Source organism: Chiloscyllium punctatum, chromosome 13 (genome assembly GCF_047496795.1).
Source record: "Chiloscyllium punctatum isolate Juve2018m chromosome 13, sChiPun1.3, whole genome shotgun sequence".
NCBI classification, from domain to species: Eukaryota; Metazoa; Chordata; class Chondrichthyes; order Orectolobiformes; family Hemiscylliidae; genus Chiloscyllium; species Chiloscyllium punctatum.
In genome coordinates, this window is record NC_092751.1 from 96,488,826 (window position 1) to 96,512,573 (window position 23,748).

The 23,748-nt window shown below is 39.3% G+C and overlaps 1 protein-coding gene across 18 annotated transcripts in view; it reads right to left on the reverse strand.

The window, feature by feature from the left end:
• Positions 1–23,748, reverse strand: part of LOC140484687 (disks large homolog 5-like) — a 195,897-nt gene that overhangs the window by 115,922 nt on the left and 56,227 nt on the right. For all 18 annotated transcript variants that reach the window (XM_072583340.1, XM_072583339.1, XM_072583336.1 and 15 more), the window contains exons 3-6: positions 13,972–14,040; positions 11,740–11,914; positions 10,579–10,722; positions 7,630–7,813 (exon numbers count right to left, since the gene is read on the reverse strand). In XM_072583340.1, the coding sequence (XP_072439441.1) occupies positions 7,630–7,813; positions 10,579–10,722; positions 11,740–11,914; positions 13,972–14,040 (572 nt within the window). The remainder of the gene's footprint in view (positions 1–7,629; positions 7,814–10,578; positions 10,723–11,739; positions 11,915–13,971; positions 14,041–23,748) is intronic.

Below are 23,748 nucleotides of genomic sequence, written 5' to 3' on the forward strand. Positions count from 1 at the left end.
GGTATCCAAATCCATTTTTTTAAAATGAGGAATTGTGTTGCACACAAGTGCACCATAGAAAAGAACACTTTTTAGATGTTAGAAGTCCTCAAAAAGTCAAAAACAAATCTGTACATACTGAAATTTGAGGATTTTCGCAAAATGTTACTTTGTGTAGAATAATGTTCAAGAATAAGCACAATTCTCTATTGAATTATTTACAGGATAATTACAGGATAAATCAGACTATAAGAGTGATTGGGAATGAATGCATTGCTCATTGTTCACAGATCTTCCCTGACACATTACAGAAAGCAAATCTATTCTTTCTCCCAGTTCTGAGCTTCTACAAAATGGTGTATTAAATTATTCAACTTCTTTGACAAAGAGCAGGATTCTCCTGAGTACTCAGGTGGCTAAATTTGGCAGTCTCTGGCAGTTATATAACACCACTAAAAAAACAAAGCCTTTTCATGAAGCTGGGTTGATAGATCACAACGTATAGTTTTTGCCACTTATCCTAATGGCTGCAATAGGATAAAGGAATACAAGGAACTCTCCTACAGCAATGCCCTATGAAATGAAAAAATCTCTTTTTACAGTCTACACAGTTCCACTCAATCTAAGCACAACAGCAATTCATCCATCATTGTAATATAGCAAACCTAAAGTAACACAAGGTTACCTGATACTGGAAGCAGTGGAACTTCCCCAACCTTACTATTTACTTATCTCTTCATGAAACATGCTTTGAATGCAAGTAAAAGCTAAACCATGCCTTCTTAAAAATACCTTATCCTGAATTATCAATATGTAAGAAATGCTGATGGTATATTGTTATTATCTCAGAACAATGATTTGAAAGTGGAGGAAAAACAGAACTGTGTTTAAGTTCTGTGGATGAAAGTTACTTTTTTCTGAAAAGAGACCAAAAGATCGTTTTTGAATAGAGCTAAAATATCACTCTAGAAAAGCATGTAAAGCTAGATAAACTAATTAAACTGATGAAATGCTTACGAGGTTAAACTTGTAGGAATACAGACAATTAGACCTAGGGCTATAATCATATTTCAGATGGGAGAAAAACAATTTCATACTAACAGTAGGGCAGTTTATTTTGCATTAGTCGTGATACAAGGTACTTCCTTATGTGTATATTGATACCACTTATTTTGGAGTGTGGACTTTGAACTATTGGCACATGGGATTCGGTTTTGTGTGTAAAGGACTTAACAATGAAATTGCCAGTACTTCTGGAACCGTGGTGTGACAGAAGGATAGGTGATAAAGGGGATTTGTTTGCATTGGGAGAGTTTTACAAGTGGACAGAGTAAACATTAGCTCAGCTTGCTTTCTGCTTGGATGGTTCAAGAGTTTCTTTCTCAGTTTGCACCAGAATCCTGGTGTAAGTTATATTTTTCAAACATTTTCTCCTCTAGAAAATGATCAGTTTAGGATTGCTCGGAAATAGGTTACCCCAGCCTAATGATTTAAGCTTAAAATGTTCCAGACAAATATTGTTTGGTTAGGTTCCTGAATGGGTTATGTGAAATTCAGGAAGTTTAAGATCAGTGGTGTGACAAATCAAGGAAGAAGTTACTAAACTTTCAAGACTAGGAATTGAGGGAAAGTTAAGTTAAATCTGTAGATGTGATAGAAAAAAGAACTCTCTCTAGTATTTGAGGTGATGGAGCTGGGACACACAGGATTGTATTTTTACAGTGTTTCAAAATTTTTCAAATTATGTTAAATGTAAACAGTTTGGTTTATGCTTTTCCCTTTTCAGTAATAAACTACTTTTTATTGTTAAAAGCAAGTTTGCAGTAGTACATGCTTGTGTTTCAATAAGCTGGTTAAATAAGACAAAATAAAATGATTTACTAAGCCTGATTTCAACACAGAATCTGATGTGTAATCAGATCACAACACAACGCAGCGTTTCTGAGTTGGAAAGAACTCTAAAACTGATTTAACAACTTAAGTAGATAGCGCTTTTCTTAAAATTTAGAGAAATGGCCGGTGTCTGTTTATTGCAATGAGACAGTAATGTGGAGAATCACATCTGATGAATATATAGAAATCACCAAAACGAAATGCTTGCCACAACTGTCAGTTAAATACAAACCTAAAGAGTTAAGGAGTGCTACTTCACTGGGACTGTGTGTCCATAAAGGATATTTTGGGAAAAGGGTTGAACCGTTCTTTTTGCTGTTCATGTTAACACCTTTCTAAATTGCCATATATGAACACAGGCTTTTTCAAATTTGTGTAATAAACTTGTGCTCTTTGTTAAAAGAACATTGGCAGTCTTGTACAAATATGCTTAGTTTCTGGCCATCGTGGTAATCAAACGGCAAAATTAAAACATGGTCTATCAATCCATGTTTCACGCTAAGATCTAACTTATTTGGTATTATCATTAGCTGGGATCTTCCGCTTGGGACCCCCCCCAACCACACAGCATCAATGTTGACTTCACCAGTTTCCCCATCTCCCCTCTCCCCCACCCCGTCCCAGATCCAACCCACCAACTTGACACTGCCCTCTTGAACTGTTTGACCTGTCCATCTTCCTTCCCACCTATCCATTCCACCCTCCCCTCTGACCTATCACTAGCAACCCCCACCTGCATCTACCTATCGCTTTCCCAGCCCCCTTAACCTTCAACACACATTCCCGATGAAGGGCTAATGTCTGAACGTTAACTACCCTGCTCCTTGGATGCTGCCTGACCTGCTGTGCTTTTGCAGTGCCACACGTTTTTGACTGGGATCTAGCATCTTAATGTACTAGAGACATATTTTGCCTCCCATGGTAAATTTATTGTTTTTGTGAAGCAAAGAAAGAAGATGTATTTACACAATACATTTTAAAAAACTGTCAAAAAATGGCATTCCACAATTAACAAAGTACTTTGTGAAATGCCACAAGAAAGTCTGGTAGCCAATTTCTACACAATGTCTGCTTTTGATGCTAAGGAAGCACTATTGGTCAAATACAGCAAGGCTAATTGTGGTAGGAGGGGGTAATCGGGCAACTGTTGCATCTCCTGCACATTTTGAAACTTCGCTCATAGATGTATTTACAATTTGATTACCATGATGGTCAGACACTAAGTATATTTGCACAAGACTAGACCAGCATTCATTGCCCATCTCTTGCTGCCCTTGAGAAGATGGTGGTGAGCTGCGTTCTTGAATTATTGCAGTCCACATTCTAGACCAAAAACACTATTTAGGGAGGGAGTTCCAGGATTTTTACTCAGCAACACTAAAGGAATGGCAATATATTTCCAAGCTAGGATGGTGAGTGGCTTGAAGAGGAACGTGCAGATGATGGTGGTGCTCCATGCATCAGTTTCCCTTGCTCTGCTAGATGGTGGTGGTCATGGGTTTGGAAGGTGCTGTCTAAGGAGCCTTGGAAAATTTCTGCAGTGCATCTTGGAGATGGTACTCACAATTGCGACTGAGCGTCAACAGTATAAGTGAATGTTTGTGGTTGAGGTGCCAATCAAGTGGGCTGCTTTGCCCTGCATGGTATAAAGCTCAAGTGTTGTTGAAGCTGCACTCATCCAGACAAACAGGGAGAATTCTATCACATTCCCGACTTGCATCTTGTTACCAGAGCATACAAGTTCTGGGGAGTCAGGTGGTGAATTACTTGCTGTAGGATTCCAAACCTCTGATCTGAACTTGTTGCCATAGTATTTACATGGTTAGTCCAGTTCAGGTTCTGGTCAGCCCACAGGATACTAATAGCATGGGATTCCCCATATTTACAAATCATGACCCCTAGTTTTGATTCTTTAACATGAGAACATTCTTGAGAATTCTTTCTTCCCTGTTGTTGCTGATAGGTGTCTTCCTCTATCTCATACATTAATGCCAGAGATATTTGAGCCATTTTGCATAACGCTCTTAACAAATATAGATGTTCTGATGGGTCTGGAGTTACATATAGGCCAAACCAGGTGAAGACAACATATTTGGTTCCCTCCCTTAGTGAACCAGATGGAGTTTTACGACAATAGTTACACTACACCACCTAGCTTTTAGTTTCAGAAATTTTAAAAATTGATTTCGAATTTTCCCCACAGTGGGATTCAAACCATGTCCCCAAAGCATTAGCCGGAGTCTCTGGATTACTAGTCAAATGACATACGCTGCTACGCCAACACCTCTACATCAGTTTTTAGAACTGCAGTTTTATTTTTTCTAATTTAGTCTTCTGAGCTGTAACAGACTCGAGGTGTGTTGGATTCATGTTAGATGCAAGGCCTCAAATGATTTGGAGTAAAGCCTGGAGAGTTAGATTTAGAGTTCAGCACCACTGCATTCAAAAATGCTCGCAAGTTTTGAGAAGATTTGTAGCTCAGGTTGAGGTTCTGGATGTAAGTTTGCTCGCTGAGCTGGAAAGTTCATTTTCAGACATATCGTCACCATTCTAGGTAACATCTTCAGTGAGCCTCCGGATAAAGCACTGGTGTTTCCTGCTCTCTATTTATATGTTTGGGTTTCCTTGGTTGGCAATGTCATTTCCAGTGGTGATGTCATTTCCTGTTCTTTTTCTCAGGGGGTGGTAAATGGGATCCAAGTCAAATGTGTTTGTTGATACAATTCCAGTTGGAATGCCATACATCTCCTTTGATTTAACAGCTCTGTTCACATCAATCAACATCAATCTAGCCAAGGAAACACTGACTACACTGCTAGAAGACCCAAAGACACATACACCAAACACCACCAACTTCATCAACAAGGACAGTATTGACAAGCTAGTGGACACACTTCACCTTCAACAACAAAACCTACAGGCAAACCAACGAAACACCCATGGGATCTCTGATATCAGGATTCTTAGCCGAGGCAGGAATGCAGAGACTTAAACAACTCTGCCAACCATCCAACCCAAACTCTGGATCCGCTACGTGGATGACACCTTTGTCATCACTAAACAAAACAAATTAGAGGAAACCTTCAAGACCATCAATAATACCCTTACTGACATAAAATTCACTAAAGAGGAGGAAGAGAACAACAAACTGCCATTCCTAGATGTCACAGTAGAGCAAACAGCCAATGGGGAACTGCAAATCAGCGTCTACAGGAAAACAACACATACGGACCAAATATTGAACTACAGAAGCAATCATCCCAACACCCAGAAACGAAGCTGCATCAGAACATTATTTCAATGAGGCACCACACACTGCAGCAAAGAGGAACTACAAAAAACAGAGGAAAATCACCAAAACTGTGTATTCAAAAAGAATGGGTACCCAATGAACACAGTCCGCCGATTTCTCAACAACAAATCCAAACAAGCAAACAAAACATGTCCAGAAACCCTAGCCACTCTCCTGTACATCAAAGGCATCTTGGAAATGACTGCCAGACTATTCAGACCCCTTGGCATCATGGTCGCCCACAAACCTACCAACACACTAAAACAGCAGCTAATGAATTTCAAAGACCCTATACAGACAACAAGCAAAACTAATTTCATTTACAAAGTACCTTGCAAGAACTGTGACAAACACTACTTGGACAAACAGGCAGAAAACTAGCCACTAGGATACATGAACATCAACTAGCCACAAAACGACATGACCCTCTCTCACTCGTACCCTTACATACAGTTAAGAAAGGACACCGCTTCGACTGGGACAAGACATCCATCCAAGGACAAGCCAAACAAAGACACCCATGAGAATTCCTCGAAGCATGACATTCCAACTGGAACTCTATCACCAAACACATTCAGTTGAACCCCATTTACCACCCCCTGAGAAAAAGAACAGGACCAACCCAAGGAAACCCAAACATATAAATAGAAAGCAGGGAACACCAGCAGTGCTTTGTCCAGTGGCTCACTGAAGATGTTACCTAGTATGGTAACGAAATGTCTGAAAATGAACCTTCCAACTCAGCGAACCACTGGGTGCTCACATAGACTCAGATACACAATCTTATTCAGACCACCCTTCACCTTCACAGTTTTCAGATAGAAAAATCTTCCAAATTTCTTTCCATGACTTATGTATTCCATAACTGGCACAAATGGCACAGTGGCTCAGCGGTTAGCATTGCTGCCTCACAGCGCCAAGGACCCGGGTTCAATTCCAGCCCCGGACGACCGCGTGCGAAGTTTGCACATTCTCCCAGTGCCTGCATGAGTTTCCTCCAGGTGCTCTAGTTTCCTCCCACAATCCAAAGATGTGCAAGGCAGGTGAATTGGCTGTGCTAAATTGCCCACAGTATTCAGACATGTGTAGATTAGATGCATTATTCAGAGGAAATGTAGAATAATAGGGTAGAGGAGTGGGTGTGGTGGGTTACTCAGCAGAGGGTTGGTGTGGAGTAGTTGGGCCAAATGGCCTGTTTCGACACTGTAGGGACTACATGAATACCAATCTTAAGCTCTGCTGGCTCCACTACACCCTTGATTGATGATAGCCCTAATCTTTGCAGACCTTCTGTTTTCAACTTTATGTTTCAGCAGCAGCCTTTTATGTGTCAGATCCTATACCTACTATTCAATAGAACAGATATTATCTTTTCACTCCTACCTGTAGGATTCTGAAAGTGCTGAAGTGTTACCTCTTACCATTGTCTGTAATTTTTGGAATCACTCCCACCTTAAGCTGTTACATCCCTCCTTTTGAAGCTCAATGAGGTTTTGAACACTAACTTCCAGATTATCTCATTGTCATGTTGCGCCTTACACCAAGAAAGGACCAGTATCACTTTGATTGACTGCAACTCTCAAAAATGCAGCTTAGGCCCATTTCACTGTGCTCCAACTGGGGTTGTGTTCACAAATGACAAATATTGAATCTTGCAATCAATCATCACAAAGGAAAGCATCCCATGTTATAACTATCGAACAAAACTCTCCCAATGCAGCTTGAAGTCAAATTCACAAAAATAAATTCTCAAGTTACCATTATGTATCAATTATTCAGCAGTTTTCAACAGGTAAAACCTTGTGGAAAAGTGGACTTGAGAGCTGTGAACTTCATAATATCGAAATTGAAGATATTTCAAAATATCTTCGGTAACAGTTATAATGGCAATTGTGTAACCAAAGATTTTCTGTATGGTTTTGACAAATTGTGTTTATTTTACAATATCAAAAGCAATGTCATAAAATGAAATCTAGTGCACCTCAAGATACATTAGTCCTTTTAGAATCTTTCACTGCTCCACTCCCTGGGCCCTCCCATAGTTTCCCATTTTACAGCCTTACTCTGTCCAAACCTGCTGGCTCAGCATAGAAACCAATAAACATTTAGATACTCCATAGAACAGATCAGTAATTCTTCAATGCTCCAAAAAGGCCGTATCTGAGGTCTTATAATAGCCTTCTGGCTGTGCATTATTACTTGGTAACAGTGGTAATTACTGGCAACCAAAGAATAAGAATCCCATACAAGACCCCTTCCAGTCCCTTATGTGGCATTTTGCTGGCCTCTGCTCATTGTTCCTATTCACTGTTATCACAAGCAGAAGGGGAGAAATTCCAAACAAAATCGATGACGGATGCTCTGAACTATTTTGAAATTTAACTCAGTATGATTGATGATAGGTGAGAGACAACTTTAATCATATAATTCAGAAAAATATTCTTCATCATGTACTCAACACCTACTTGTTGCTGCTGACTGCGTAGATCAGTGATTTCCTTCTGATCTTCATCATGGAGCCTCTTTAATTCCTCACAGGTCTGTTGAATGTGATTGTGTTCCCGTAGCAACTGGGTGTTCTCCCTTTTGATGGCCTCCATTTCTTCTTTGAGTTGAGACTGATCATTTCGCAGGCGGCTGTGCAATGTGCTGAAAGACAAGAGGAGGGATTTTGGAAAAACTAGTATGATTTTCTTGTTGCACCATCAGTGTGACCTATTAGAATGTGATCATTGTAAATAATTTACAATTCATGTACAGAATGTGGCCTCTACTTTTCAAGCTAAAGATGGACTTGTTTATTTCTGAAAAGCTGATCTCTTTTCTCCACATCCTACAGTGTAACCTGTGCTGACCCCAGGTAACAAAATACCATATAAGCCAGCTGCTAGGATCTGGATGAACAGACTATAATAACTTCAAGAACATAACACATGAAAGAACCAATGATAAGAAAATAAATGTCAGCACTCCAGGATTAAAAAAAAACAAAGAAGAATCTTTACTGTGCAAACTAGAATAAAACAAAGGTAAGCAATAAGGACCAAACAGATATGCCAACTAGAAAAGAAACAAAACTCAAAGACAAATGGTAAATTATAGCTCAGATTTTATACAACTCCAACTAGTATCAAGACATTAGAAAATCAGAAAACATGACTGTCTCTATATTTTGGAAATGCCCATTCCAGTTGATACAGTTTTGTTGTCCGCTACATTAACATGTTAACACATACTGGAGTCAAATATCTTGAAATCGACTTACAACGTTAATTTTCACAAGGCTATGTCATCAAAGCCTGGGGTCGAGCTTTCTCATGTTACTGCACAAGACACACACAAATGACTTACTGCACTGACACAATGACAGAGAAAGTGACTGAAGATGAGATGGGTGCCTTTATATTGGAATAAAATGTGAAGTTGCCATAATATTATCTGACTATCGGTCTGCTCCACGTTCAGGGGGCAGAAAGGGAAGAGACAGCAAGATTGAGAGCGCAAGCAAGAGAGAGCGCGAGTGAGAGCGAATATTGGTGGTGATTTAGCCTGATGATCACCAAACCTCAGGCAAGGGGAGAGATTGAGATGGAGATTCCTTCCTGGTAATCTCAGCTGGTGTCGGTGTGGGAATTGAATCCATATTATTGGCATCACTGTATCAAAGCTCAGCTGTCCAGCCAACTGAACTGACAGAATATCCAGGAGTAACTAACTGTGCAAAGGGACAAAAGTATTTTATAATATTTTATTTGAACTACAGAACTATTTCATCTTGATAGGTTGTTTTTGACAGTAATATTTTATACTGTGATGTCATTGGGGGTGGATATGTATTATTAGTTGTAGATGTTTGTGCTTGTTGTTTGACTTGTATCTTAAGTATCTAAGTTGTCATCCTATCTGACAGGTGCTTGATGACGTGAAGTTTGGATGCATCATCCATTCTTTTGGAGAACTTGGTCATTGTTACGTAACACCACAAGACTTAGACTGGACACAAGGTCTCAATATCTTGCCACAAATTCTTGCGCTTGTACGAAGATCTTGATTTCATATGCTATCTTCCGATTCAAGTTTAATAAGTGTCTGCTTGTTCATTGCTCATGATCTTGCATAATTTTCTCCCTTCTTTTCAACAATGCATTGCACACAAGTGATTGGGTCATGCAGGTATAGGAGGGAGGAACAACCTGTTCACAGAGATTATTACACAGTGAAACATGTGTGACTTGAACCAAGGCTTCCTTTCCCAGAGGTAGAGGTGCCACTACTGAACTAAAAAAGCCCTTGTATGAGCATTTTAGTTAATTTAATCAGCCAGTTCTGAAATGTTTTATACACCTCCAGGGCAGGTAGGACTGGAACCAGGGCCTTCTAGCCTAGAGATTGGGACACAAAAGCCCCTCAAAGGTTTGCCTCTACCCCAATTTCTTTTTTCATCTGCACTGATTCTAATGAAAAGGTGAGACACACAAATTGCTAGATATTTTCAAATTACAAATGAGACATCAGAAGACCAAAGCAAAGGTTTGTTGTGGCAAATCTCAGCAAGTAAGCATGCTATCTTGTATCCAACAAACTATTTCTAATCTTGATGTCATATTTAAACCGGAGATGATTTTCAACCATGTGTCCACATTAAGAGAATCTGTTTCCATCATCACCACATTGCCCCAATTTTAACCATCTTAGGCCTATTTGCTATTGTATTAAAACTCACCCATACCTTTGTTACCTCTAGATGTGATTATTTCTACACACTTCTGACCAGCATCATGGTTTACTCTCTACAAACTTGTAATCATGCAGAATGTCTCAGTCTGTTTCTTAACCCACAACTGTTATCCCATCACCCCTTTGTCAGCTTTGATAAAGGGTCAGTTAGACTCTAAACATCAGCTCTTTTCTCTCCTTACAGATGCTGCCAGACCTGCTGAGATTTTCCAGCATTTTCTCTTTTGGTTCCAGCATCTGCAGTAATTTGCTTTTGCCCCATCACCCCTGTTTTGCTAACTTTTATTACCTCTTTGTTAAGCAATACCATAATGATGATTGTCATTCTAGCTTTCAAATCCTTTCTTGACCTCACTGTATTCTCTGTAATCATCTCCAGTTCTACAACTCATTAAGATATCCACACTCCGTTATTCAGATTTCTTAAATATCCATGATTTTAATAATGTTACCATTGATTGCTGTGCCTTCAAATGCTTACGCCCTAAGCTCTGCAATACCATTGCTACACTTATCAATCTCAATTTCCTCCCTTATGATGCCTTTGGTCTTAAGCACCTACTTATAGGCTTCAGTGTCACACTTAGTTTTGAAATTCAATTTGAAATTTTGAAGTTCCTTGGGATGTTATGATATGTTAAAGGCACTTTATAAGTTGCTACTGCTGTTGCACTTACTGATAAAAATCTGCTTCTTTGACTGCCTCCTCACATTTCTTTAGTGTTTTTGTGTGTTGGTTCTGCAGAGACTGCAGATCCGACATGGCTTTCATGCACTGCATCTTCAGTCTCTCATAGTCATGGCTCGGCTTTGGGCTGGGTCTGTTGAGAAACAGATACCAGATATTAGCGATTGCAAAATCAAGGATTCACAAGATTAAGGAACATTAGAATCAGGAGTTACGCTGACCTTGAACAATTAGATCATGGCTCATCTACACTTCAATTCTACTTTCCTTCTTTCATTCTATATCCCTGCACACTCTTTACCAACAAAACGTAGTCAACCCCTGTATTCAAAGTTCTCATTGACTCTCGGTATTGACAGTGCTTTGGCCACATATACCTTTGAATTTTGACTCCTTTTACCTGAAAAAGTGCTGCTTGCTTTTCCTCTTCAATGACCCAGTTCTAACTTCTGTCTCCTAATATCTAAAAAGGTACCAGTTCAATAAAACTAGTTCTAAAAGAGAAAGTCTGCCTTTTAAAATTATATTTACATTTTAAATTGACCTTGAGGAAAAACATTAAAAGTTGTGATGTAACATTTGATTTTCCAGTCATCATGTTTTTCACGATACACTGCACTGATACAGAATATATTTAGGTACCATAAACGACATCTTTTGAAATATTGATCTAAATGTTGAAAAATATTTTCACCCCATTATATATCCAGTGGAGACTTCATTTCATTTGTGCATATGATTTTCCTACTTTCCAACAAAATCTGACACTCAAAATAGTAGCTGATAATGTGTTGCTGGAAAAGCGCAGCAGGTCAGGCAGCATCCAAGGAGCAGGAGAATCGACGGACTCTCAAAATAGTAGTCCAGTAGGTATTACAAAGAATACCTGGAGGTAATAATAATAATAATAGTAGTAATAATAAGTAAAAAAAATACACGTAGCCTCCTTAGTTTAAAGCAGTCTTCCCTTTTTAGCCACAGTCCAAATAAGGAAATAAAAAGATGTCATCTCTACAATTGCTTAACAGGTGTCACAATATTATAAATGTAACTGTTAAAGTCTCTGTAACAAGCATAAGATGCAAAATTGCTCTTTCAGAATTTAAAGAGTTTCATAAAGTACCCTGAAATAAAAGTTCAAGGTTCATACCTGCAATCATCGAACGTAGACCCAGGAGAAGAAAGTGCTAGCTGTTTACGTAACTCATCTCTTTCCCGAGTGACCTGTCGAAGTTGGAATACTATGGCTTCTAACTTCTCACTCATCTGCCTGGTATCCATGAGCATTGGTGGAGGAGAAGCAGCTTTCCCAGATGTACCTGTACCTATTTAAGGAAAATCAATCTGTGTTATTTTTTGGTAGAAAATTGGTGTGCAGTTAAAATCATTTGTAGCACTCACTAGCAATGTCTTACATTATTCCTGAGGACTACAATTTTAATTTACTCTCTAAACAGGACCTGAGAAAAATCAGGATGAGACTTTTATTAAAATAAAGGATATCTGGTCTACATGGACCAGTTGGACCGAAGGGTCAGTTTCCATGCTGTACAGCTCTATGACTCTAATTTGCTTAAACAGAAATTTATAATTTTCTCCATCAAGATTGTTATACTATGTTATATTATACATTTGCCAACAAGGGTTAGCTGCTTAGGAAACTGCAAAAGATTTTGTTTCTGTTGGATACGAAACAGTATATATTTCAAGATAGCGTTCATTTTTTAATGGAAAATTTGTCAAAATATTTGTGATGAATTGATTATGGCAATTATATTTTCCACAAATAAAATCACACAAAACCATGGAATTTTACAGTTTGGAGTGTTCCATTTGGTGCCAAATCCCAGCCCACTTCCCATACTCCTTTTTCAAATATTTCCTCACTTCCCTTTCTAAAATTATTGATCGGGATTCTGCTTCCAACTGATGGGAGACTTATGCTGTCACAATCATTTGGGTAAAAGCATGTTTTCATCTTCTCCCTTCTCAGTATATTGATGATTGAAATTCAATGTCTTCTAATTACAAATTCAAAGATCAGTGGAAAGTTTTATTTTCTAATTTACCTTAAAGACTCAATTTTCAACATACTGTGACATCTTAATTTTCTTTGTTCTAAAGAACAGAATTCTAGTTTATCTAGTCTCTCCTCAAAAACAAAAACCACTTATCCCAAACACCATGCTAGTGAAGCTCTTATGCATCACATCATTGACCTTTGCAAAGTAATGCATTCAAAACTGAACACAGAATTCTGTGGTTTAACCAATAATTTTATCATTTTGTACTTTATGCCCCATTTGTAAACCTGTTGAATGATGTTGTGTAAATAGGGGCGTTAAGACTTAAGTGATTAATTGCAGCTCACAGAATCATATATTACATAGCAGGCCATTTAGACCAAAGAGTTTGGGCTGAAGAGCAATCCAATCTGTTCTACTCCCCATTAATTTCTCATACCCCTGCAATTTATTTCTTTACAATACTCATGCAATTCCCTTGTGGAGGCTACTACAGATACATGCACTATTTAACCAACACAGTTTTCAAAATTCAAAAAACCTGTTACTTAAATAAAAGATGTTATTTATGCTGTCTCTGGTTCTTTTGCCAATCACCACCTTAGATTTGTGCGATTTGATTATTATTCTTCATTCATTGGAAAACACTTTGCCTCATTTATTTTATCTAAACCCTTCATAATTTTGAATACCTCTATTACATCTGTTCCGAACTTTCTCTGCCCTCAGCAAAATAATGCCAATTAACTCCAATGTATCTAAATCACAACTACTTTATCACTGGAAGAATTCTAGTAAATCTCTTCTATACCATCTCCAGAATCTTCAAGTCCTTCCAATTTTTTTTTAGGATTGAATAGTTATTTTAAATACATAGCAATAAGACCAACGGTCAAACCTACAATCATCTATAGGCATGAAGTTATGCTAGAAGCGAAAAACTACTTATCTGTAAAGTACTGCCATCTGAAACAAATAATCATTGCATGCAGTGGGATTGTTCTTTAAACAGAGCTTGACAAGTTATTGAGGAAAGCACATTTATCTGTTGTAGAGGCTATGCAATAGAGAGTTTAGATAGTGATACATCATGAACAACTGTGGTTTCCTGGAGCTGTTTTAGAGTTGGAAAGGAATTTCCCACAGCTTGTCCTGGATTGTCCAAGGTTGCTTTTGTTTCTCTGAGCAGCTGCATCATTAAAAGTAGGATTACAACACACAGGGCTGTACTGTCTGATGGATGGATCTTTCACACCCTTCTTTTCATATGTTTGTATTTGGTTTCCATTATCAAAGATGAAGTATCTGAGTAAAAAGTAGGATCTGGACTGTATCACAGAGAAAGGTTGAAAACTCACCAATGCTGCTGAGGGAGCTGCTACTTTCTGAATCGGAAGGCATTGTTGACAGCACACTGTAGGTAGATCCTGTAGAAGCATACAACTTTAGACGCAAATTTCTTTCTCCTCTTAAAGTACTTTTTAATGTACAATTACTACTGGAATATAATGCAATGTGGAAACCAACTAGCATACAACAAACTTTCTGAAATATATATTAAACAACTTGATAATCTATTTTAATCACAGGGTTTTCGGAATGTAAACCAGAACAGAGCAAGAGCTTCCTTGATCTTCTTTAGAGATCTATTTCATCAATCTTGGGTGAAAAGATTACGGTCTTAATAGTGTGACTTTTCTTCGGAACTGCAATCAAGTGCCAGTCAACATTGCGAATTATGATTTTGGATTGGGACTCAACCCGGGCATTCTAGGACACAGAGTAGCAACGTTATTTGGTGCCGCAGATATTAACATCCCAAGGTTAGCAAAATTAGTCATTCCATATATCTTTTAATACCATACTGATCAGTTGAGTAATTGTGTGAACAGAACACAGTCCACAGATATTCCAAAGCTGTCAATTCTCAAATAACTGTAGCAAACAAAAGTGCTATTCTATTAACCGTGCTCAACAGCATAGCATTGATAGGTTATGGATGTTCTTGTGCATACTTATAATCGCTAATGGATATGTTAACAAGAAAACTCCTGTTTGTAACAGTGGGGAAAAAAAACTCAGAAGATGCAACATTCTATCCATATTCCTTTATGCCTCAGAAACCCGGATAATATTTAAGGATCTGTGGAAGAAAATAAAGGCCTAAGATCCAGCTACTAAATTTATGGATAAAATTCTACTTGCAGATGATAAAAGCAAGTGATGAGAAGGTAAAAAAAACCTCTAAAAGTGACATCTAGAAAAGAAACATCAGTATTTTGACCATTTGATCAAAGCTGAACAACTACAGAGATTTCTTTGAGGGGGAAAAGTGAAGGGCAGCAGGAAGAGGGAAGGACCAAGGCATAGTTGGATAACAGACAGCATACAGAGGTTGAGACACGTTGCAGTGGATGGGACAAAAGCTCTGTGTTGTTCCTCCAAACTGTATTACTAGCAAACTTTTAATGTTGCTTTATCTTTTTCCTTGATTGTCAAACTGAAAATAAGACAGTAGCTATAAGAACCAAATTGGAAAGTGCAACTTGTTGGGCCGAAGGGCCTGTTTCCACACTGTAAGTAATCTAATCTAGAATGCACCACACAGACTGTATTCACAGTAGCAAAGCAACACAATTTAATTGAGTTCGAGGAAGGGCCACTTGAACTGAAACATTAACTGGTTTCTCTCCACAGATGCTGCCAGACCTGCTGAGCTTTTCCATCAATTTATTTTTGTTTCCGATTTACACCATCTGCAGTTCTTTCAATTTAACACAATTTAATACCCATCTTCTTCACCTCCCCTCACAATATCTATCACCGGCATCAGAATGACCACTTATTATTGTAACTTAACAATTAACACTTGTGAAACCACTGTACTATCCATCTTAAATAGCTATGCCAATCCAAAACAGCGATTATCTAGTTGGATCTATTACAACTCTCTTGAGCCACACACATGGTCATTTAAACACATGGACTTTTACAAGTATGATACAGGCTATTAGTGATTGTAACAAGGTCAGACAGGTGGACATCATAGAATGAGTTCCCTGATTGGGGCTGTTAACCTGGTCCAGTCAGGGAATCCTGGGTGACAAACATAAACAAGAGTATCAGAAGTTCTGTTCACTCTGATAGCTGGCTCGGAGGAAGATGGACTAGCGTCAAGTACTATGCATATATACATAAAGGATGACTTGGTAACAGCACGTTGGCCTTTGAAATCATTTCAGCTGTATTCAATAAATCCATGACTGATAGATCAGCCCTTTGAGAGCATCTTAGATTAACTGGAACAATTTCTCGTTAGCAAAGTTCTAATGCACGTTTAAGATGTGAGCATGGGATACAGTTGTACATAGTCTGCAATGCTAAGTCACATGCTATTGGACACAGTGGTCTTGCTCTGAAAAGTGGAAAATTGCAAAGTAAAGCTAACATAAAATCTTTTTCTCTCAAAAAAAGGGACATGTTGCCTTTTTTTATTTGCACATTCTTGTATGCTCCAATTAGTGCAAAACAAAAGGAAACTTTGGTGACACCTCTCTCTTTTCAACAATACATCTTCTGTTACATATAATCAATAAAATTTAACAATGAATTCTTGCACAACATGTACACTGCAGTCATTACAACTGTGAATGCATTAATTATCTAAGATACCATACAAATCTTTCTTTAATGTACCACCTGAGATAAAAAGGAAACATTTGGCCATATTTTGAACAAGTGTGTGGATTTTTCTTCACTGGCTATTTAAATATACATAGTACTAATTCCTCAATTTCAAAAGACATTACCTATGCACTAAGCTATTGATGTTGGATGCTGTCTGGAGAATGTAAATGTGAAAGTATGCTGTTCTCATATTAACACCACAAATAACAACTTGCAATATTATTTATTAAATGCAGACTTAGAAATTATAAAATTGAACAAATTTTCTGCTGAAATGATAAGACTTCAAAAATAAACACATAAGCAACACCACTGGGATGACTTGTTCAACAGCAGTGTCTAATGAGGCAGATTTAATAAATGGTCTCAGAGTAAAAGAACCCTAGGGAACAGTAACCATAACATAGTAGAATTTAGCATTCCACGTGAGAACGAGAAACTTGGGTCAAAAACAACTGTTTGAAAATTAAATAAGGGTAATTATGAAGCAATGAGGGCAAAGCTGGGTGGAGTGGACTGTCACTGGGAAAATGCTATAATAAAGAATGAGACAGTCAGAATGTTTAGCAAGATTAAGTATAATCAAGCAGAGTTAGCATGGCTTCACGAAAGTGAAATCACATCAGACATTTGGATTGACAAGGATATTGCCAGGGTTGGAGGATTTGAGCTATAGGGAGAGGCTGAACAGGCTGGGGCTGTTTTCCCTGGAGTATCGGAGGCTGAGGGGTGACCTTATAGAGGTTTACAAAATTACGAGGGGCATGGACAGGGTAAATAGGCAAAGTCTTTTCCCTGGGGTCAGGGAGCCCAGAACTAGAGGGCATAGGTTTAGGGTGAGAGGGGAAAGATATAAGAGAGACCTAAGGGGTAACATTTTCACACAGAGGGTGGTACATGTATGGAATGAGCTGCCAGAGGAAGTGGTGGAGGCTGGTACAATTGCAACATTTAAGATGCATTTGGATGGGTATATGAATAGGACGGGTTTAGAGGGATGTGGGTCGGGTGCTGGCAGGTGGACTAGATTGGGTTGGGATATCTGGTTGGCATGGACGGTTGGATCGAAGGGTCTCTTTCTATGCTGTATATTTCCATGACTCTAATAGATTTGGAATTCAAAAAGGCATTTGATAAGATACCACACATAAAACTAATTAATAAGATAAAAGCCTATGATGGTGGGGTAGTATACTAGCATGGATAGAGGATTGAGTAATCAGTAGATTAAGTCAGGATAAAGGAAGCATTTTTAGCACGGCAAACTGTAACTTGTGGAGTGCCATGGAAATCAGCATTGGGTGAGTAAATGGCTCCAAAAAAATGTCTAATGGGGCACACCTGGAGATGTTCCATTAGCAAGATTTGACGCATAAAATAATTTTAAGGAAATCAACTGTGATGCTGAAGTACATTTTATCATGATAGATATTTTAATGCCATCACCATATATCAGTAGCCTTCCAAGAAGAATGATCACAATAATTTAATTAAACCAATATGCAAACACAAAATAATAGTCATACTGTAATTTGATAACTTACTGAAACTTTTCATTCAAGTGGTATATTCCTTGCAAAGACATACTACTAATGGACTAGGTCAGATTGAGATGTCTGGTCAGCGCTGACAAGTTGGACCATAAGGTCTGTTTCTGTGCTAACTCTATCACACTGCTAGTTTTTGAATAAGTTAATTTGAAAGATTTTTACTTTTAAAACACATCTTATTAAATACTCATTAAGGAATATGTTATTGGTATTCTTGCAATGCAATATATCTTTGCTCTTCCACAAGCAACAGCTGTCAGCATTTCATCAGATGCTAAAGCATAGTGGTCAAAACTTGAGGTGGCAAGCAAACATTTCAGTTTACTGTTTGTGATTATCTACAGTTGGCAGCAGTCCTGCTTTCTTTGGGGGACCAGAGCATTAGACTGAAATTGGACAGTTCTTTTACACTTAACCACTGAAAACAATGTTCTTGAACACTGAAGGCATCAGAAGAATTTAAAACACTGAGCTTCAGTGGTTGCTTTTTCCCATGGATCTGTTTAGCCAGGAACTGTCAGGGAAGGAAGAGTACCCAATAAAACAATTACTTCTTCTGTAAATCACATGACTGAACAGGACAAATACAAAGATTAAAAGAGGAATAGGTGCAACTGCAGCCTTGCTTTTTCAGCACCATGCATAGAAAGTAAACAAAGTATTTAGATGCAGATTTTCTGCTGACAGATTCCAGGCTTGCATCATTTCCCTATGAGTAGCTTGCAAGTCTACCACAAACTGGCTACAATTATGCCTTTTGTCCTTGTGAAGAAAGGAACATCTTAACTGACAGAATTAGACAGTAAAGTCTCAAGTACACGGAAATTTTCAAATAACCATCAAAAAACTAGGTCTTGCTTTAAGCAATCTGACAGAAATGTGATGCTAAAAAAATTGAGTTGCATTTTAGGTTTTAGATGAGGTTAAACGAAAATGATAGGGAAGAAATACCAATACTTGGAGAGACTGGTATGTGAAGTTCACAAATGAAAAGATGCAAATCAGCCAAAATTCATACGATCCAAAGTATGCATCTAAAACAGCATACTGAGTGCTGAAGAACAAATTCAAGCAAGTAACAATGCTTCTAACTGCAGAGCCTCTCATTAATGTTAGGGTGTGGATAAATGATGCCAAAAGAAAGACGACAAATGGTTTAACATTAAAAGGTTCCACAAACTGACGTAAGATTTCGTCTCAACTATTCATTAGCTTTATCCTTCTCCCTCCCCAGATGCTGCCAGACCTGCGAAACTTCTCCAACTCCTGCATTTGTTTTAGATTTCCAGCATCTGCAGCTCTTTGTTTTACCAAAACAGGTGCTTTGGTCCTTATCCACTTATCAGGCCAAGCTGAATGTTGACCAGATCTTGCTGCATATCCAACATGGCGGCAGCAAAGTAGCAGCATTCGGGCCAAACTCTGAGCCTGGGGTCATCCACTTCCATCTGCCATTTGTTTCCCCCTTTCTTCTACTTTTGCTCTCTTTTCTTCCTTTTCAGCAGCATCAGTCCCTTTCACGGTGTTTTAGCAGCAGTTCCTTCCTGGAGTGTCGGCAGCTGCAAGAGCAGTTCCTTTGCTGAAATGGCAGTCCCAGGAGGCAGCAGTGACATAAGCCAGAACAAGGCAGTGGCTGCTTCAGCGTGGTGGGCCGACCGTCTAGTTTGGGCCCAGTTTGGGATTCAGCAGCTTCAGTTGTGGCTGCATTGCCAGAATCAGTCCAGCGTGGACTCAGGGCAGTGACGCGTCGGTGGAGGCAAGACAGTGGCAAAGATCGGTGGCAAAGATTGGTGGCATGGCTCTATGGACATGGCTGCACTCGAATGTGTGACAGTGGAGGCGATTGCATAATGGCTGTGGTAGCGTGTGGGGACTTGGGGCACCTGAGTGTTCACAGAATCGACTTTGTGGCTTTGTTTCTCTGGCAGCAAAGATTCATAGTAGAGGCCGGGGAATGATCTGGGCATTTGCGTTTCTTTTGGTTGTTCCTTTTATTTCTTCTTCTGTTTTTTAATCCTGTCTTTTATATTCTATGATGGCGCCAGAGAATAGCAATTGTACATTTTTACAATTTTACCCCTATACTCAAGTACACATAACAATAAAATCTAATTAAACAATTATTCATGCAATCCCATCAAAACTGGAGGCTTTTAAAAGTACCATTCTCAACAATGACCTTTTCAAGTTTGGCGTTACAGAGACTTCGATAGTTAGCTATATGTATAGGGAACTCTAGCTGTCTAACAAAAACAAAGCCAAATTAAAAAGACGGAGTTTGGTCAGCTGCAAGTGTGTAGAACATTGGCTTGCCACACAGTCAATAGGGAAGATTTGATATTATTATTAAAACTCAACTTTATTTCATACCTCCATGCAATCAGGGATAATTGCTTAACTGAAGAAACATTATTTCAGAATTATTGAATTGATTTGAATTTATTGTCACGTGTACCAAGACACAGTAAAAAGCTTTGTCTTGTGAGCAAGATAGACAAATCAGAGTTAAGTAGCATAGATAAGTAAATAATAGGTAAACAGCAGCAAAAACAAAAACACAGGTACAGGCGAATGTTAAGAGTTTGACAGTCCACTCGGTTTCTAAAAACAGTAGAGCAGAAACTGTTTCAAAACTGGCTGATGCGTGTGTTCAACCGATGGTAGAGGTTGTAGAGAAACATTGCAAGGTGGGACTGATCTTTGAGAATTCTGACAGCCTTTCCTTGACTGCGGGCCTGGTAGATGGATTCTATAGGTGGGAGGTTGGCCTTTGTGACTGTCCGGGCCAGGTTACCACTCTCTGTAACCATCTCAGATCTTGAATGGTACAGTTGCCATACCAGGTAGTGATACACCCAGACAGAATGCTCTTGATGGCACACCTATGAAAGTTGGCAAATGTATTCACCATCATGCCAAATTTCCTCAGCTGCCTGAGGAAGAAGAGACGTTGTTGGGCTTTTGTAACCAGTGTGCTCACGTGAAGAGTCCAAGAAAGCTTGTTGTGGATGACCACTCCCAGGAGCTTGACACTCTTCACTCGTTCCACCTCTGTGCTGCTAATGTTTAGGGAGCATGAGTAACATCCTGCCGAAAGTCAATAATTTCTTTGGTTTTGCCGGCATTGAGAACTAGGTTGGTCTCAGTGCATCATATTTCCAGGTTTGCCACCCCCCTTCTGTAGTCTGTTTCTTCACCACCTGAGATACGACCGACTATGATGGTAAGATCAGTGAACTTGTAAATGGCATTAGTTTGGTATTTGGCAATGCAGTCATGGGTATACAATGAGTGTAGTAGGGAGCTGAGTGCACATCCCTGGGAGGGCTTCAGTTTTGAGTGTTAGTAAGGATGAAATATTGTCCACAATCTTCACCGACTGTGGCCTGTGGGTCAGGAAACTGAGGATCCAGTTGCAGAGAGTGGGGCTTAGTCAGAGATCACTAGATTTAGTAATCAGTCTCGAAGGGATAATAATGTTGAAGGCTGAACTGTAGTCAATGAGTAGGATTCTTACGTAGCTTGGTGTCAAGATGTTCGAGGGTGGTATGATGGGCAAGTGATATGGCATCTGATGTGGATCTGTTGGTACAATAGGCAAATTGGAGTGGGTCAAGAGTAGTGGGGAGGCTGGAATTGATTAATGCCATGATCAGCCTTTCAAAGCACTTCATGACCACCAAAGTTAGGGCCACTGGACAGTAGTCATTGAGACATGTTGCATGAACTTTCTTAGGCACAGGGATGATGTTGGCCCTTTTGAAACAAGCAGGGACAGTGGCCTGTTGCAGTGAGGGATTGAAGATGTCTGAGAAGACCTCTGCCAGTTGATCTGTGCGTGCTCTGAGTGCATAGCCCAGTACTCAGTCTGGTCTTATCACTTTCTTTGGATTCACATGAAGGAAAACCGATCTGACCTCTGATGCAGTGACTGTTGGGATAGGTTCGTCAGGGCTTGTCAGAATAGGTGTTACCTCTCTGCCGAAATTCTGCTCAAAGTGAGCATAGAAGACGTTGAGACGATCTGGGAGGGATGTGTCATCATCTTCTATCTTGCACTGTTGCTTTTTAGAACCCGTGATGACATTCAGTCCTTGTCATAGTTGCCAGGTGTCTGTCTGGGTCTCTAATTTGAATCAGTATTGGTCCTTGGCTATCTTAATGGCTCTGCGAAGGTCAGACTCGGATTCCTTATATTTGAGTAGATCTTCTGATTTGAAGGCCTCATGCCTGGTTTTTAGCAGGTTCTGTATGTCCCGATTCATCCAGGGTTTCCTGTTGACTTCCTCGTATGCAGTCCTCCACACACTTGCTAATGAAGTCTGTAACGGTGGTGGCGTACTCCTTCTCCTGTTTGAACATGACCCAATCAGCCGATTCCAGACAGCACTGAAGTTGTTCCTCTGCCTCCTCTAATCAGCACTGGACCTGTATCCGCGAGGGGGGGGGTCTCCTGCTTGAGTTTTTGCCTGTAAGCTGGGAGAAGAAACATGGAATTGTTGACGGAATTCCCGAGATGAGGGCAGGGGATGGAGTGTTAGGCATCTTTTAAAGTAGTGTAGCAGTGGTCTGAATTGTTCAGACCCCTAGTGGGGCAGGTAATGTTCTGGTGGTACTTGGACAACACCTTCCTTAGATTGGCTTGATTGAAGTCGCCAGTCACAATAAACAGGGCCTCGGGGTATTCCGTCTGCAGGGTGTTAGTGGTGGAGTACAGCACATCCAGTGCTTCCTCAATCTTTGCTTGTATGTACACAGCGGTTAGTAAACCACCGGTAAATCCCTGTGGTTGATAAAGGGGCAGCATTGGATGGTGAGGAATTCAAGGTTTGGGGAGCAATGGCTGCCCAGGGTTGCAATGTCCGTGCAACACAAGTTGTTTATTAAAAAGCTACCCCCTCCACCCTTTGTCTTATCCGGGGATGCTGTATGGAATTACAACTGCACATTGAGAAAAATATGAAACAACTCTGTTTCAGCAAAGTACCAAAGCCTTCCTACATGCAATTTAGTCATTTATAACTCTCAGTAATATAGTTTTACTGAATTCAATTTCAGTGAACAGCACTATCAAGGACTACAATAGCTCCTTGTCAAAGTTAACCTTTGGTATGTTAGCAGAACATACAGAATAAGGTAGCACTTATAAATGTTTTTCTTTCTTCCATGCATAACATTTTCTTGTGGGGTATATCTTCAGTGAACTGTGGGAATGTGTTTGCTTTTAATCTGAAGGCAGATTTTTACTTGCAGCTACTTTTCACATTTGTGTTATTTCTTGGATTACACTCCATCAGCATCAGCATTGCTCTATCCAAACTGTCTCCAAACAATTTTGCACCTAGGATAACCAAAAACAATCAAAGCTAAAGTATTATGTTGTGCAGTGTGAACACTCCTCAGTAATGTGAGAATTTTAATGAAAATTTCTTAAACATGTGCATTAATTTTAATTCTTTGACTAACAATCTCTGAAAATTCTTTTTACCTGTAATTCTGTAAAACCAGCTGGAAAGTACATTACTGCTGCAGTCATTTTAAAGATGTGGTTACTTCCTCAGTTCATATTCTTTTCCTTCTTTAAAATGATCAGGTAAGATTTATCAGTACCTTTGGTTACCCAAATTTTGTAATGAAGTTAATGCACATCTGACTAACTGTCCTGACTTTGGTTGCACATAGGTAAACGTAAAGTCACCATAATCCAATCAGACCATAAGGCTGCTCTCTCCCATTACAGAGAGATAAGAGTTTAAACCGAGGCTCACCACACCTCTGGCACAGCAATAGGTTAAGGAGCAGAGTTCTTCATGGTAACTTCAGCCAGTGTGTGAATTGCTATTGACATCACTCTGCACCACAAACCAGCCATCCAACCAAGCTAACTGACTCCCAATT